Source organism: Echiichthys vipera (genome assembly GCF_963691815.1).
Source record: "Echiichthys vipera genome assembly, chromosome: 9".
NCBI lineage: Eukaryota > Metazoa > Chordata > Actinopteri > Perciformes > Trachinidae > Echiichthys > Echiichthys vipera.
Window position 1 is genome coordinate 32,123,811 of NC_139834.1, and position 14,793 is coordinate 32,138,603.

The 14,793-nt window shown below is 42.9% G+C and overlaps 1 protein-coding gene across 1 annotated transcript in view; it reads left to right on the forward strand.

The window, feature by feature from the left end:
* Nucleotides 1-14,793, forward strand: part of LOC310951198 (voltage-gated potassium channel subunit beta-2-like) — a gene marked incomplete at both ends in the record, with an annotated part of 184,813 nt that overhangs the window by 147,609 nt on the left and 22,411 nt on the right. Inside the window, 2 exons of the mRNA XM_083919321.1 lie at nucleotides 10,186-10,306; nucleotides 12,693-12,781. Of these exons, the coding sequence (XP_083775447.1) occupies nucleotides 10,186-10,306; nucleotides 12,693-12,781 (210 nt within the window). The remainder of the gene's footprint in view (nucleotides 1-10,185; nucleotides 10,307-12,692; nucleotides 12,782-14,793) is intronic.

Sequence of the window (14,793 nt, forward strand, 5' to 3'; positions counted from 1 at the left end):
AACACGCCCCGGGACCGCCTGCAGTTTGCGTACCAGCCAGATGTTGGTGTGGAGGATACCATTCCCTACATGCTGCACCAAGTCCACTCCCATCTGGATAAGGGAAGTGGCACAGTGAGGATTCTCTTCTTGGACGTTACCAGTGCCTTTAATACCATACCATTTGGACCCCTATCTGGTGGACTGGGTCAGAGATTACCTCACTGATAGGCCACAATATGTCAGGCTGAAGGACACCACATCTGACACTGTGGTCAGCAGAACTGGAGCCCCTCAGGGTACAGTACTGGCCCCTCTTCTCTTCACCCTGTACACCTCCGACTTCAAAAGTCATTGAATTTCTACCACTGAATATTTATGCACTGAAAATATTTATCGGAATGTTTTGACTCTGAATTTAACTCTTTCAATGTTCATAAATTCAAGGTTGAGGAGTTCAAGGCAAAATACAGTGTATAAAATTCAATGTGAATTGAATTCAAAGTTACAAACTATGGCTATATAAACGTAATGACCTATGATCCACCATGCTTTCATGCTACACCTGTTAGTTTCTGATTCAAAGTGAAGTTTAATGTCAGAGTCAATAAAACTGAACATTGCCTCGAGCAGCAGACTGTCGGTCTGGGACCGGGGAAGCAACCCTGTGGATGAAAAAACACACCAGACATACGCAGCTCTGGGTGCTGTCATCAGTGAGAGCCGTTATACCCCTACTAAAAGCAGCAGTTCTACCCTGCCTCACATACATGTTACCAATGATTTCCAAGCCGCATCTCATATCTACTGTGCCGGATATGATTGTATTAAATACTGGTATATCTGTGACAGGCCAACACTGATACTAACTTAACTGAACCTCAAACTCCCATCTATCTCATCCTTCGAACACCTTGCCTTCTCACTCCCAAATTCTATCACCACTGTTCTTATACATATATAATACTGTTCATATACACACCCATCTTTTTGGAGACTTCAACATCCACATTGACCGGCCGAAGGCCCCACTGACATCTGCTTCCTCTCTCTTCTTTTCTGTTTCCACCTTACCCAACACATCTACTTCCACACCCATACCAAAGGCCACAGCTTCAACATAACCTATACACATCTACTCATCCTCCCTACCCATATCTAGCAGAATCAAAAATACTTTAATAATCCCAGGGGGGAATTATTTAATTATTTAATCTCCAACTCCATTAGCAGAAATGCAGCCCAAACTTGCAAGGAACCTCCACCATGCGTCACTGTTTGCTGCAAATTTTTCAAATTTATATAGTTGAGTCTCTTGGTCTTGTTTCCACATCTGAGGTTTGGCTTTTTGGCTGCAACTCTTCCATGAAGACCACTTCTGGCCAGACTCCTCGGGACAGTAGATGGGTGTACCCGAGTCTCACTGGTTTCTGCCAGTTCTGAGCTGAGGCACTGTTGGACATCTTACAATTTTGAAGGGAAATAATCTTGATGTAGTTTTCATTAAGTTTGCTTGGCCAACCACTGCGTCTACAATCCACAATATTGCCAGTTTCTTTGTACTTCTTCAAAAGAGCTTGAGCAGCACATCTTGAAACCCCAGTCTGCTTTAAAATCTTTGTTTGGAGAGACTTTGTTGATGCAGTATAATACCTTGTGTCTTGTTGTTGTGCTCAGTCTTGCCATGGTGTATGACCTGTGACATGAAACTATCTTCCACAACCTCACCTTTGTATCAGAGTTTGGCTGTCCCTCACCCAGTTTTAAGTTTCATTTAATGACTGTTTCAACCTCCAAGGGAAATTGATGATCATTAGCATCAGTTTCAATACAAAGATGGGAAAGGGTCAGAGAAACAATAAGCTAACATAAATCAAATGAAAATAAAGCTAACATAAAATAAATCAAACAATTAACTAAATGTGACAGAATGCAACAGTCATTGTGGTTAAACGTAGGTATATACAATAAACAACAATACGCACCGTGCAGTTTAGCAGCATATGGAAATAAAATAAGTACCAACTAAATAGGTGATAAGGAGCGGTAAGTGTTAACAGTGGTAAAAGTGTAGCAGCATTTCTTAGCTACATAAATTAACTTAGTTACAGTACAACTAAATAAAGTGATGCAGTGAAAATGATAAAAGTGACATTTGCTTAGGGCACAGTGTCTCCACTGTTCCTCACATTACCGGGGATAGATAAATTATAAGGTTTTGTAGGAGAGTAAGCCTACTTTTGTAATGGCTAGAATATCGTAGTCGCTGAATTAATTGTGAATGAATGAATGAAATGAATTAACTCGACATGTTAAAATTTAGGATTTATTTTACCTCGAAGTAAGGGCACCACACCAAATTAAGACAGGATGTTTATTAAACTTTGGTGAAGGTTTAATACCTGTTAGTTATTTAAGTAATTGATTGTTAAATTTTATCAGTCTCGTTTTGAACGCGTGCTTTTTACGCCGGAATTCTAATTCTGAGATTAAACTATCTTTGGTTGATTTTCCATTATTAAGCTTTCTGATATCCAATTTAACCAAAATCTTTAGGCAGACAGTTTTAACAGATACAGATACTACACATCATCACACTCTCCTGGATATAGTGACAGGCCTATTATTAAAACACAAATTATTTCAGGAATTAGACAGAGACTTTGCACTTCTGAAACCACATAAACATAATCACAACAATATACAAATAATGCATATACTGTTACAAACTTGCGAGAATGTCTTTGAACAGCCAGTTGCGATGAAACAGTTCTGTTGCTTAGATTTTATTAATGAAAGTCCATCTGTCTCACAGAGACAGCTCCTCCAGTTCGAAGTGCGGTCAGATTCGACGTTGATTTAGGTTAAAAGGGTAATTTTCTCGAGTTCTGGGTTATTTTATTGCCCTAGGAGGTTTGGGGTTGTAAAACACTGTATCTCCTATAGACACCAGTATAAAAATGTCTTCATCTACGACTCCCTTACTGGGACACTGAGCAGGCCAACCAGACTCAAAGAATTCCTAAAACATCCCTTCCCCTGGAGGACCTACAGTTTGATGGCCACCGGAAGAAAAGAGAGTGTTGTTGTCCAGGATACTGTGCAATTTAGACAGCATCCTCCTCTCAGACACCACCACCAAAGTCCAGTTAGACCCCCAGTACGGAGCCAGCCTTCCTGATGATCCTACTGATCTTCTTGGCATCTGCTGCCCTCAGCCTGCTGCCCCAGCACACAACAGCAAAGAAGATGGCACTAGCTACCACCTACTGGTAGAACATCCTCAGCATGGTGATACATACATTGAATGACCGGAGCCTCCTCAGGATATTGAGACGACTCTGGCCCTTCTTGTAAACAGCCTCAGTATTCTTGGCCCAGTCCAGTTTGTTATCCAGGTATACTGCAAGGTATTTGTAATGCTGGACAACATCCACAGTCACACCGTTGAGATGGTTGTGGGGGCAGATTTCCTTCTGCGGAAACCCACCACTAGCTCCTTAGTCTTGGTGGAGTTGAGAATCAGATAATTAGCTGCACTAACTTCTGCAGGTGGCAGGACTCAGAGAGGAACTGAAAGTCTGTTGTACAGGGTGAACAGAAAGGGGGAGAGAACAGTTCCCTGTGGAGCTCCAGTGCTGCTGACCATGGTGTCAGACACTCCGTCCTGCAGTCTGACATACTGTGGTTGACCCGTCAAGTAGTCTGTAATCCAGGAAACCAGGGGAGGGTACATCTGCATCGCCGTCAGCTTACTCCCCAGCAGAGCAGGCCGGATGGTATTGAACCACTGGAGAAGTCCATGAACATGATTCTCACAGTGCTTCCCGGTCTGTCCAGGTGGGCGCAGGCACGGTGGAACAGGAAGATGATAGCTGCCTCCACACCTAGTCTCGGCTGGTAGGCAAACTGTAGAGGGTCCAGTGATGAGCTGACCAGGGGCCGAAGAAGTCACAGGACCAGCCTCTCTAGGGACTTCATCAAGTGTGACGTCAGCGCCACCGATCTGTAGTCTGGTTTGTAGCCAGTGATGCTCCTCATGCCGCTACACATGTCCTTCACATTGTTTTGCTGGAGTTTGTGCTCCAGCTTCCTCCTGTTGAATCCTCTCCTTAAGCTCCCTCTGGACCTGCCTCATTTGCTCTCTCTCCCAATCTCTGAAGGCCCTATTCTTCTCATTCAGCAGGACCTTGATGCCTCTGGTGACCCACAGCTTGTTACTGGGGAAGCAGCGTACAGTCACTGTAGGAACAACTCTGTCCACACAGAAATTTATGTACCCTGATGCAGTCCGTGAGATAATCAAGGTCCTCTCCATGTGAATCACAGAGGAACTCCCAGTCTGTAAGTTCGAAGCAGCCCTGTAAAGCTTCATCGGTCTCCTGTGACCACCAGGACTGTGAGGAGATGGTCTTAGGGCTTATACAGGGGATGCAGGTGGATGAGGTTGTGGTCTGATCTTCCAAGAGGAGGAAGGGCAGTGGAGCTGTAAGCCTCCTTAACATTGGCATACAGCAGGTCCAGTGTCTTGTTTTCCCTGGTGGGACAGTGCACAAACTGCTTGAAAGTGGGCAGTGTGGCAGCCAGAGTGATGCGGTTGAAGTCCCCAGATATTGCAATGAATGCGTCTAGGCGTCTAGATACGTCACTCGCACATCAGGTTTGCGGTCGGAGGAATGTAAACAACCAGGACGATAACGTGTGAGAACTCCCTCGGCAGATAGTATGGTCGCAGACTCACCGCAAGCAGTTCAATGTCCGGGCTGCACACACGCTCCTTTACAGTAACGTGACCAGGATGACACCACTTGTTGTTAATAAGAATAGCCCCCACCCCAAGTCCCCCACCTTTCCTCTTGCCACTCTCACGGTGACTCATGTTTGCCGAACAGTATGAAAGCTGTCCACAGTTGCATTAGAGTCCGGTAGGTCCTCATGGAGCCACTTCTCCGTCAAACACAGCACACTGCTCTCGCGATACACCCGCTAAGTCCTCAACAGGCCCGCCAGCTCGCCCATCTTATTAGCCAGCGACCTCACGTTCCCCATGGTAATGGAAGGGAGAGATGGTTTGTATCTCATACTCTTTTCCCGGTGTTTACGTTCAGCCTTACATTCCCTGTACTTTCTCCTCAGTTCTTTGGGGATTTCAGGCCTCTCCCGCATCAGTGCCGATGGTGTTAGCGACAACAGTTGCTCGCGGGTGTAAACAATAGACCCGCCGCATTGTTGCATCCAGACGGAGACGCGGTCTGGAAAAATCGTCCCAAGAATAAGACACTGTCAAGAATCGGTTCTGTCAGTCCCTCCTCTCTCCCTTTTGTGTGAGTTTGTCTCCCTCTGTCTGTTTTTCCCTGCATGTTTCTCCCCTGTGTGTCTTTTTTCCAGGAACGGTCAGGCGTGATTCCACCTCAGCTGCAGCGAGTTACGCTAATCACTTCCTGGAGTATAAGAAGCCAGAGGTGACAGGCATGCAGCGCCGGACCGTTGTTCTCATTTACTTGGTAAACTCTTCGTCGGTAGGCTTCCGTTTCTCGTTCGTTCCGGTATTTGCGCTCCTTGTTGATTGTTTGTTAATCATTGTTTCTTTGTTTCTTTCCGTAGTTTCCCGCAATTCTGTTTCCCTGTCCTGTTTCCTGACCGTCCGTAGTTTCCCTGTTCCTGTTACCCTTGACCATCTCGTCTTTAGTGTTTTTGTTTCCCCTGTAATTATACCCGTTTCTGTTCTTTATATTAAATATTTGTTTGTACTTTTACCCCGTGTCCGTGTCTGCATTTGGGTCCAGTCTCTCAGTATTATTTCCCCGCACCGTTCATGACAGACACACAGACAAAAAAAAATGGAAAAAATTGGCTAAGGTTAGCACGGCAACTTACATGGAAAAAACAACAATGAAAAGACAATAAATAAGAAAAAATAACTAAAAGTATAGCTAAAATAAGATAAAATAGCTAAAAGTGCGGAAAAGAGAGAGAGCAACTGTTGCTGGCTGCACCTCGACACAGCGCCGGAAGTTACTTGTATAATTGGTTGATCACAGGGGCGTCAATTGGGTATGGTAAGGTATGGCAGCTGCCACACCTTGGCTCCAGGGGAAAATGTAAATGTTAGTTATTTAAAAATTAATCTATGGAATTACTCTGTGTCAATTTGTATTGATTATTTTATTATTTAATACACATAAATTAACTAAAATCAGAATGACACAATCGATTTCTCTACATATTATCTTTCCCAGCACTTGTATCCCACCTCCACAGCTTGAAATGTGGTATCTCCTGACGAGAGGATGGAGGTCAGAGCTAGGTCATAATTGTTATCACGTTTTGTTTTTTTAAATAAAAATGAAAAAAAAATGACAATAAAATGAAAAGGAAGCAGAGAACTTTAGAATCTTTTTTTATCAAAAAAAAGGCAGGTGATGGGCCCAATGTTGCCCCAGCAGTGGAGGGAGGAGGACCAGGTAGTGAAGGTGGGATTCAGGCTGTTAATGAGGCCACTCCAGCACCTGCGCTGATGATGCAGATGCTAACAGGAAGAAGGAGACTACATGCACGGAGGCTGAGAACGCGTCCACACCGACTTCTCGAATTGAATCCGAGTCTGAGTCCCCACCACTTTCTCAGACTTGGACTCGATTAGGAAGATCAAGGCCTGGGTGAGGGTGTGGGTGCCAGTATTGCTACAGCAGTAGCAGCCTTTGGGTCAACTGGAGCAGAAAGGAAGGATATTAGTGGATGTCAAACAGACCGACTCATGCGTCCTCATTTGACCCACTTCCCAACTAGAAATGGAAGATGCTTTAATGTCAGTGTGTATCATGAATATGACTGGGTTGAATATTCTATGCAAGAAGATGCAGTGTATTGCTTTGCATGCCGTCATTTCAGAAATACTTTAATAATCCCAGGGGGAAACTGTTTTGGAAATTTTGGAGGGGCCTCAACTTTAACAGCCGACGGGCATGGACTGCATGTGTTCATAAACACTGAATACACATGTTGGAAGAACATGAAAAAAAAAAATCTCCAGGATCATCAAGGGAGCAGTAGACACAATTGTGCTGCAATAGCGTGGTTCAACTTTAAGGCTGTGATCAGTGGACATAAGGAATCCATCGCAAGTCGGATCGAAGCAAAAGGGCAGATGAGGTGAGGGGAACCGGGCTCACGTCAAATCCTTGTTCAAAAACACGTTGTTTCTGGGAAGACAGGCCACAAAGAGAGAAATTAGGCTGAAAATAAAGGAAATTTCCTCTAACTTTTGGACGTTATTGCAACACATGACAAGAACTAATAAGCAAACAGGAACGCAGGTATGCACACTATTCTTCCCCAGAAGCCCAGAATGAAATGGTGCGATTTATTGGGGAAAAGATCAGAAATATAATAATAAGTGAAGTAGGATAAGCATGGTACTTTTAAGTTTTAGTGGATGTGTCATGAACGGTGTGGGGAAATAACACTGGGAGACTGGACCCAAATGCAGACACGGACACAGGGTAAAAGTACAAACAAAACGTTTAATATAAATGACAAACAAACGTGAAATCACTACAGGGGATACGGAAACACTGAAGACTAAAAGGTCGAGGAAAACAGGAACGAGGAAACGACGAACGATCAGTGAACAGGACGGGGAATCAGGAACGCGGGAAATTACGGAGAAACAAAGAGAACAACGATTAGAGAAACAAAATAACGAGGAGCGCAAAAACCACAAACAAGAAACGGGAGCCAATCCAACGAAGAAGGGAAGGATAACAACGGTCCGGCGCTGCATGACTGTCAGCTCTGGGTTTATATACCCCTTCAGGTAATCACAAAACACAAGGGGGAGACACATGCAGGGAAAAACAGACAGAGGGAGACAAACTCACACAAAAGGGAGAGAGGAGGGAACTGACAGAACCAACTCTTGACAGGATGAAATGAAAAGACCTGCCTAAGAAGGAGCAGCCGGCCATTTTCATCCGTTATGTACATGACGGGATTATAAAGGAAAGAGCCATTGGAACATATCACATGAATACCTGACAGCTGAATCCCTGGCCTAGCAAATAATAAAGGAATTATTGAGTTTAGATATTCAGCTGTGTGTTGTGGGGTAATGTGCATGCAGTGCAGGCTGTAATACATGAAAAAGTGCCGCATGCAGCGTATATACAATGTCATGCACATAGACTAAATCTTGTGCTTATGAGTTTGATAACTGAAATACCAGAGATGGCAGAGGATTTTAGTGTTGTTCAAACACTATATACTTTTTTGCAAATACCAATACCAGACACATGCTTTTCATTTAAGCTCAAAAGAAGTTAGTGCACAACAAAGTACTGCACTTGGAGCGCACCTGTCCAAATTGGTGGCTGTACTGGTGTACAGAAGATAAACTGCACTATGAGGCTATACTAGCTGTGTTAGATGCCACTATTGACGCTCATGCAGAGGGTTCAACTGAAGCAACTGGACTTTGGATATGCTGACAGTCACTTGAGTGTCATTTATGGACTGTCTGAACAAGTTCAAAGATCAAATTTTCCTAACCACACAGATAAGCTACATAGCAGACTTGTCACTTTTGTTATGATTATTGGCTGGGCATGTATATTGATTGATACTGTATTTAATTCATGTGACTAGTAACTTTGCCATACCTTAGTTTTGACTAAATTCTCGTTGATCATATACCTGACTATAACCCTACAAAATCCCTGAATTTGTGCAAGTGTACCTATAAGAATTTATGCTGGTTTATCAATATCGATTTGATTTAGATTTTTCTTTTGTTCGCTCACTTTATATTTTGTAAATTGATAAAATAAATAATTATCATTTATATTTTTTAAGGCATTCTGCCTAAACCTTTTCCACAGTACTGTACATCAGGCAACAAACCCACCCAAAACCCTCCCCTCACCTATCTGGAAACCTGCATCTGTCAGCCCCATTGTCAAGACCTCCTACTTCCACCTTCGCCGCATCGCCAAAATTAGACACTGCCTTTCCCCTCTGCTGCTGAATCCCTAATCCATACCTTCATCTCTTGCCACCTCGGCTATTGTAATTCCCCTCTCACCGGCATCTCCTCCCATTTCTTTTATAGATAATAGATATACAGTATTTTATAGAAAATACACCTCTCTTTTCAAAGCTCTCCAAAAAAAACCTACCTCTTTTCCCAAACCTATAACCTCCCCTACCCCTAACCACCTTCACCTCTGGCTTCTCCCCTTGACCTTCCCCTCTACACTCTCCTCTCTGCTCTCCTCACCCACCTCCTCCCTCTATCCCCATCAGTACCCCCCCCCCCCCACGCTCTCCGATCCATCCTTGCCACCACGTTCTTACATGTAACTGTCTGTTTCATCTACTTTACACTCCATCATTGCTTTTGTTCACTGTTGTGCTGTCTTTTGCTTGTCCTCCCCCCTGACTGTCACTACCCTTTTCTACCATTCATGTCACTGTCATTGTAAGCCTCTTTGGGTCTTTGAAAAGCGCTAAACAAATATAATAAATTATTATTATTATTTTAAAATGGCTGATAAATCAGCGGGCGACTGATAAATCTGTTATAAACGTAATAGCATGCATTTACATCCGAAGACAAGTATATTTTCCTTTGCTCAAATGTGATAACATTTAGCTATGTAGATTTGCAGTTTTGATTTATTTGTTTAGGTTTTGAAATATCTCTCTGAGATTTCTACTTCCATCACAATGTAAGGTGATTCTTTCAGAGGAGCAAATTGGATTGAACGGGAGTTGCCTTGGTGATTTTTTCCTGGTGCAAGAACTGTAGTTTAAAGGTAATAGTGTATTCTTGTAACAAAGACAGCTTTAAGTCTTAATCTGTAAGAATTTCATCTAGTCAACTGTATATCATTGAGTGAGTGAAAACAATGTTGATGACCCATGAATGAAAGCATATGTTGATTCAAATGAGTGTGTCCGTGGAGACATTCCCTTGATAGATGTAAATAAGCTGTCATGTTATTGATGCCGAAGACAGCAGCTGGTCTGCCGGACGAACTCTTCCATAACGGTTATGCTGCGTTCATTTGTAATTGGAAATTGAGAACTTCCAACTTCAAAATACGTATCTCAAATCTTACGGAGTACAACTTTAATGTAAGGGTTAGATACATTACCTGAATCATGGTCTTGTCTTTAGCCTTGAGCTCTGTATTGTGCTGTCTGCAGGGTTATCAATGGATGAAGGACAAGATCCTGAGTGAGGAGGGTCACCGTCAGCAGATGAAGCTGAAAGAGTTGCAAGCAGTTGCTGAGCGACTAGGCTGCACTCTGCCCCAACTGGCTATTGGTAAAACAAAATTGTAATGTCTTGCTTTGTTTGTATGTCCATCATATCCTGCTACAGTCCCACCCAAATTTGTTGGTATGCTTCCATTAAAATTGGCAACAATGATATCTTGAAACTGACTAAAATAATAATTTACTGAACATTGGCAAACAAAAATGAAATCACTTTTTAATTGTGTTTCAACAGAATAATTTAAAAAAATCCAACTAATGAAACTGGCCTGGACAAATAAGTTGGTAGAAAATATAAGACTGACTAGACCTGTAAGCCGTGGTGATGCAATTCGGTCCCACAGGTCCAGAGGCCGGATGCAAGGGAGCGTACCTATGTTCCCTGGGCCCTATGTTCCCCGCTTTGTAGGTGGCCCAGTTTTACCGCTTTTCCCAAAAAAGGTCCTATGTTCCACGGCAAATAGGCTTATGCAGACACTAACGCTAACCCCTAACCCTAACAAAATGCTGAATTAAATCAGCGAAGGCATAGGCTTATGTGACCAGGGAACATAGGACCCTTTTTCCCGAAAAGGGTCCTATGATCCATGTAGTGCTTGTATTGGACTATAGTCGCCTGGTGATATAGTTATGTAGATTTGTGGGTCGTGTACCTAGCTATGGCAACATATTTGGTTGTTTTTCATGATCTGAGCCAGTGGAAGCATGTAGATGTTAATCCCAACAACAGACACATTGTACAGCATGTACATTGGTCAGTTAAATGTCTATTCCTCAAAGATCATTCCATGGATCCTTCACACTTAAAATCATCTCGAGTCTCATTTGCAAATTATCCAGTGAATCCAGTGTCCTCCTTTGGCAAGGGGGAGGAGGGCTTTCTACATCAACTGTACTAGGGTGATGTAATCAGGTGGTAATTATGTTCACATAAACAGCAAATGCACATCACTTTGGTACAGAGAACCATCTGGCTTTGAAGCTGAACTTGACATTCAAGAGCCTTTTTTATTAATTTCTGCTTTTTTATTAATTTCTGCTCGCCATCCATGATATAACTTCTGTATAGCTTCCTGATTTACCAAACTACGGTGCGGGGCGAAGGTCATAACTATAGAACGTGTCTGTCTTAATCTCGCACTAAAAGAATTAGTGGTGTTAAGAGGAATTTGTGCCAACTCTATCGCATTAACTTTAACATCTCTATAATATAATAAGATGTAAATAATTTGACCATAGTGACATGTTAAACTGTGTCCTGTAATTAGTTCCAGAGGTGTCTGCTGTATGGTATCATAGTGTGCACCATACTGAACATGGACCAGAGAAAGCAAAGCAGAGAGTTGCGTAAGGGGATTAGAAAGAAAATTATAGACAAGCATGTTAAAGGTAAAGGCTATAAGACCTTCTCCAAGCTTGATGTTCCAAGGTTCTGTAGTAAACCGCCCTAGATGTGGCCGCAAGCAGAAAATTGATACAATAACACAGATGGTAACCATGCAGCTCAGAACAATTTTCAAAGAGATGCAAGGTGAACTCCATGGTCGAGGTAGATCAGTTACAAATCACGCCATCTGTCATTGTTTGAGCCAAAGTGGGCTTAATGGAAGATGACCGAGGAGGACCCCACTAAAAACAATTCATAAAAAAGCGATTGGAATTTGCCAAAATGCATATTGACAACCCATAGAGCTTCTTGGATAATGTCCTTTGGACAGATGAGACAAAACTGGAGCTTTTTGGCAAGTCACATCAGCTCTGTTTACAGATGAAGACAGAAGAACAGTGTACTTACTTTGAAACATGGAGGAGGCTTGGTTATGTTCTGGGGCTGCCTTGCTGAGTCTGGGTGTCTTGAATCTGTGCTAGGTGCAATGCAATCTCATCAAGGCATTCTGCAGCAAAATGTCTTACCCAGTTTCAGAAAGCTTGGTCTCAGTCACGGGTCATGTGTCAGACCTAAATTCTATTTAACATCTGTGGAAAGAACTGAGACATGCAGTCTGGAGAAGGAACCTTTCAAACTGGAGACACCTGGAGCAGTTTGCTCATGAGGAGTAGGTCAAAATACCTGTCGACAGGTGCCAAAGTCTTGTTGAGATTGACAGAAAGCATTTGATTGCAGTGAGTGCCTCAAAGGGTTTGGTAATAAAATATAAAGTTATGGTTTCCATCATTTTTGTCCATGCCAATTTCATTAGTTTGGTTTTTTAAATAATTCTGTTGGACCAAAATTCCAAAACAATGACTGATTTTCATTTGGCAATGTTCAGTAAATTATTATTTGTTATTACATCTGTCAGTTTCAAGTTATTTCAGTGATCATTGTGGGTTTTTCTTTTTTTAATGAAGGGTATAATAAAATTTGGGTTGGGCTATATATAGTTGTCCATGTCTTATTCTTCTGGAATACCTGATGCTTTAAATTCCCACAGCATGGTGCCTGAGGAATGAGGGGGTGAACTCTGTCCTGCTGGGAGCTTCAGGAACTGACCAGCTGATGGAGAATATCAGTGCAATACAGGTCAGAAAACACACAGCGCAGGTGGAACCACTCAAGGTTTATGATTCAAGGGTCTTTATTCATCATATGCACAACAACAGTTACAGGGAAGCAGTCATTGGCAATGAAAATAATGGGTCTCAGGCTCCCTTCAACAAGATCACACAAGTAAAAACAAAATGAGTCAAGATAAGGAATAATAAAAAAAAAAGAAAGAAAGAAAGAAAATCCCCGTATATTTTCTGCCTTTTCTCAAAGCCCTTGGAAATTTCCAATCTTCCTATGTTCCTTCTTGATGTTGCTTGGGATTGCTACATCTATCACAACTGCTTTCTACTGCTGTTTGTCGATCACCACGATGTCTGGTTGGTTGGGGGGGTATGCATTTCTACATATATTTAGGGAAATCATTATGTTGATGATAATAATGATCTTTCTGCCAGAAAGAATAGGAATAAAATATGTGTAAGAAAATGCTGTCTTACTTCCCTTATCTACCGAAGTTCTCCCAATTCAGGCACCTTGGACAATGACAAGGTGTTGCCGTTGGACAAATATGGAGACAATGGACATGCCCTGGGTGACAATGTCCCTGTCTGACCGTGTGTACAATGGGCCAAGCTTGCGCCGGCGAAAAAATTCCAGCGGGCGGCGCTGGCGTTCCGTCCGCGGGGGCGGGTATGCGGGTATTGCCATTGGGTCAGGAAATTCGATGTATTGCCAATGGGCCAGGGTTAAAACGTATGGCCATAGGACAATTATTTTTCGTATTTCCCGCCAAAGGGGTCACATGATGCCCATCCAAAAGTATTGCCAAATGACACTTTTTGGGACACTTCTGTAATTTTACAGCGGGTATCAGCATCTACCCAGGGCTTTCTCCTGAAGGCCAGGAAAACCATCCGATACCTTCAGGGTGTGTGTGTGTTGGGTGGAGGAGAGTGTTTTTGCAAAATGTACCAGGGGTATGTGCCAGAAAGCTGAAATTAACAGGGTATATGCCAGAAAGCCGAAATTAACAGGGTATATGCCAGAAAGCTGAAATTAACAGGTCATACTCCCAAAGGCCCAGGCAACAACATATCTCAACCCCACACCTCGTTCCAAAACAGATCACCCAGTACAGAGCCGGCACCCACCATTTGTTTGTCCCTTGGACAACAGGGGTGCGCACTGTTCATTTCAGACCTATAACCCCATGCTTAATGGCTGAACTGCAAGTACACCACTATGGAGTTGGGTTATGAGTCTGAAATCGATAGGACACTCTCCTGGAGCCCCGGTTTGAATGGGGACCAGGGTGCCTGAAGTGGACAGCCTTCATATATACCCAAGGGATTGACCAATCGAGCTGAAATTGACAGTGCACACTTCTGTGTAATCAAGGAACAACATGTATCAATATCAGCTCTCTCCTCCTTACCATCTTTGAGTTAGAGTATAAAACATGTTGGAAAATGGGTAAAGCAATGGACTAGGGAGCTGGAACTTTAATAGCTCATGCATATGGTCTTTCTAAATACATGCTGTGAGTTTCAGCCTCAAAGCTTACTGTCTTCATGCTCAAAGGGCCTCTTAAGGCTCAGAGGGTCGGATCTGGGGCCTAACGGGACGTGTTGTTGTGGCCAATGTTGGCCCAATGGCAACACGTTTAAACTGACAGTCAGTAAATAGTTGTAACAATTTCAGAATTCAGACTCCATAATCATACCAGAGTATCAGCTGGAGCTCAGGAATAGCTTGGTGTTGACGCGTTTCACCAGGACATTGCTAACTAGGCCAAATGCAAGTTACCTAGGAAGGAAAAGAGATGGAGATTCAGCACTCCAGGTACTCATATATAGCTCTGAGTTGTGTTAAGTTTCACATCATTCTGAGCTTCTAGGGCTGAGATATGACAATGTGAAAATCCATTGGGAAAGGTTAAATACCTGGATCTCTACACCAGTTAGTTGGACCAGTCCCAGCCTGGTCAGATGCGTACATGAACTGATGAGGCCTCTTGGATGAGAAGTGAAATGTCTTCCTAGACA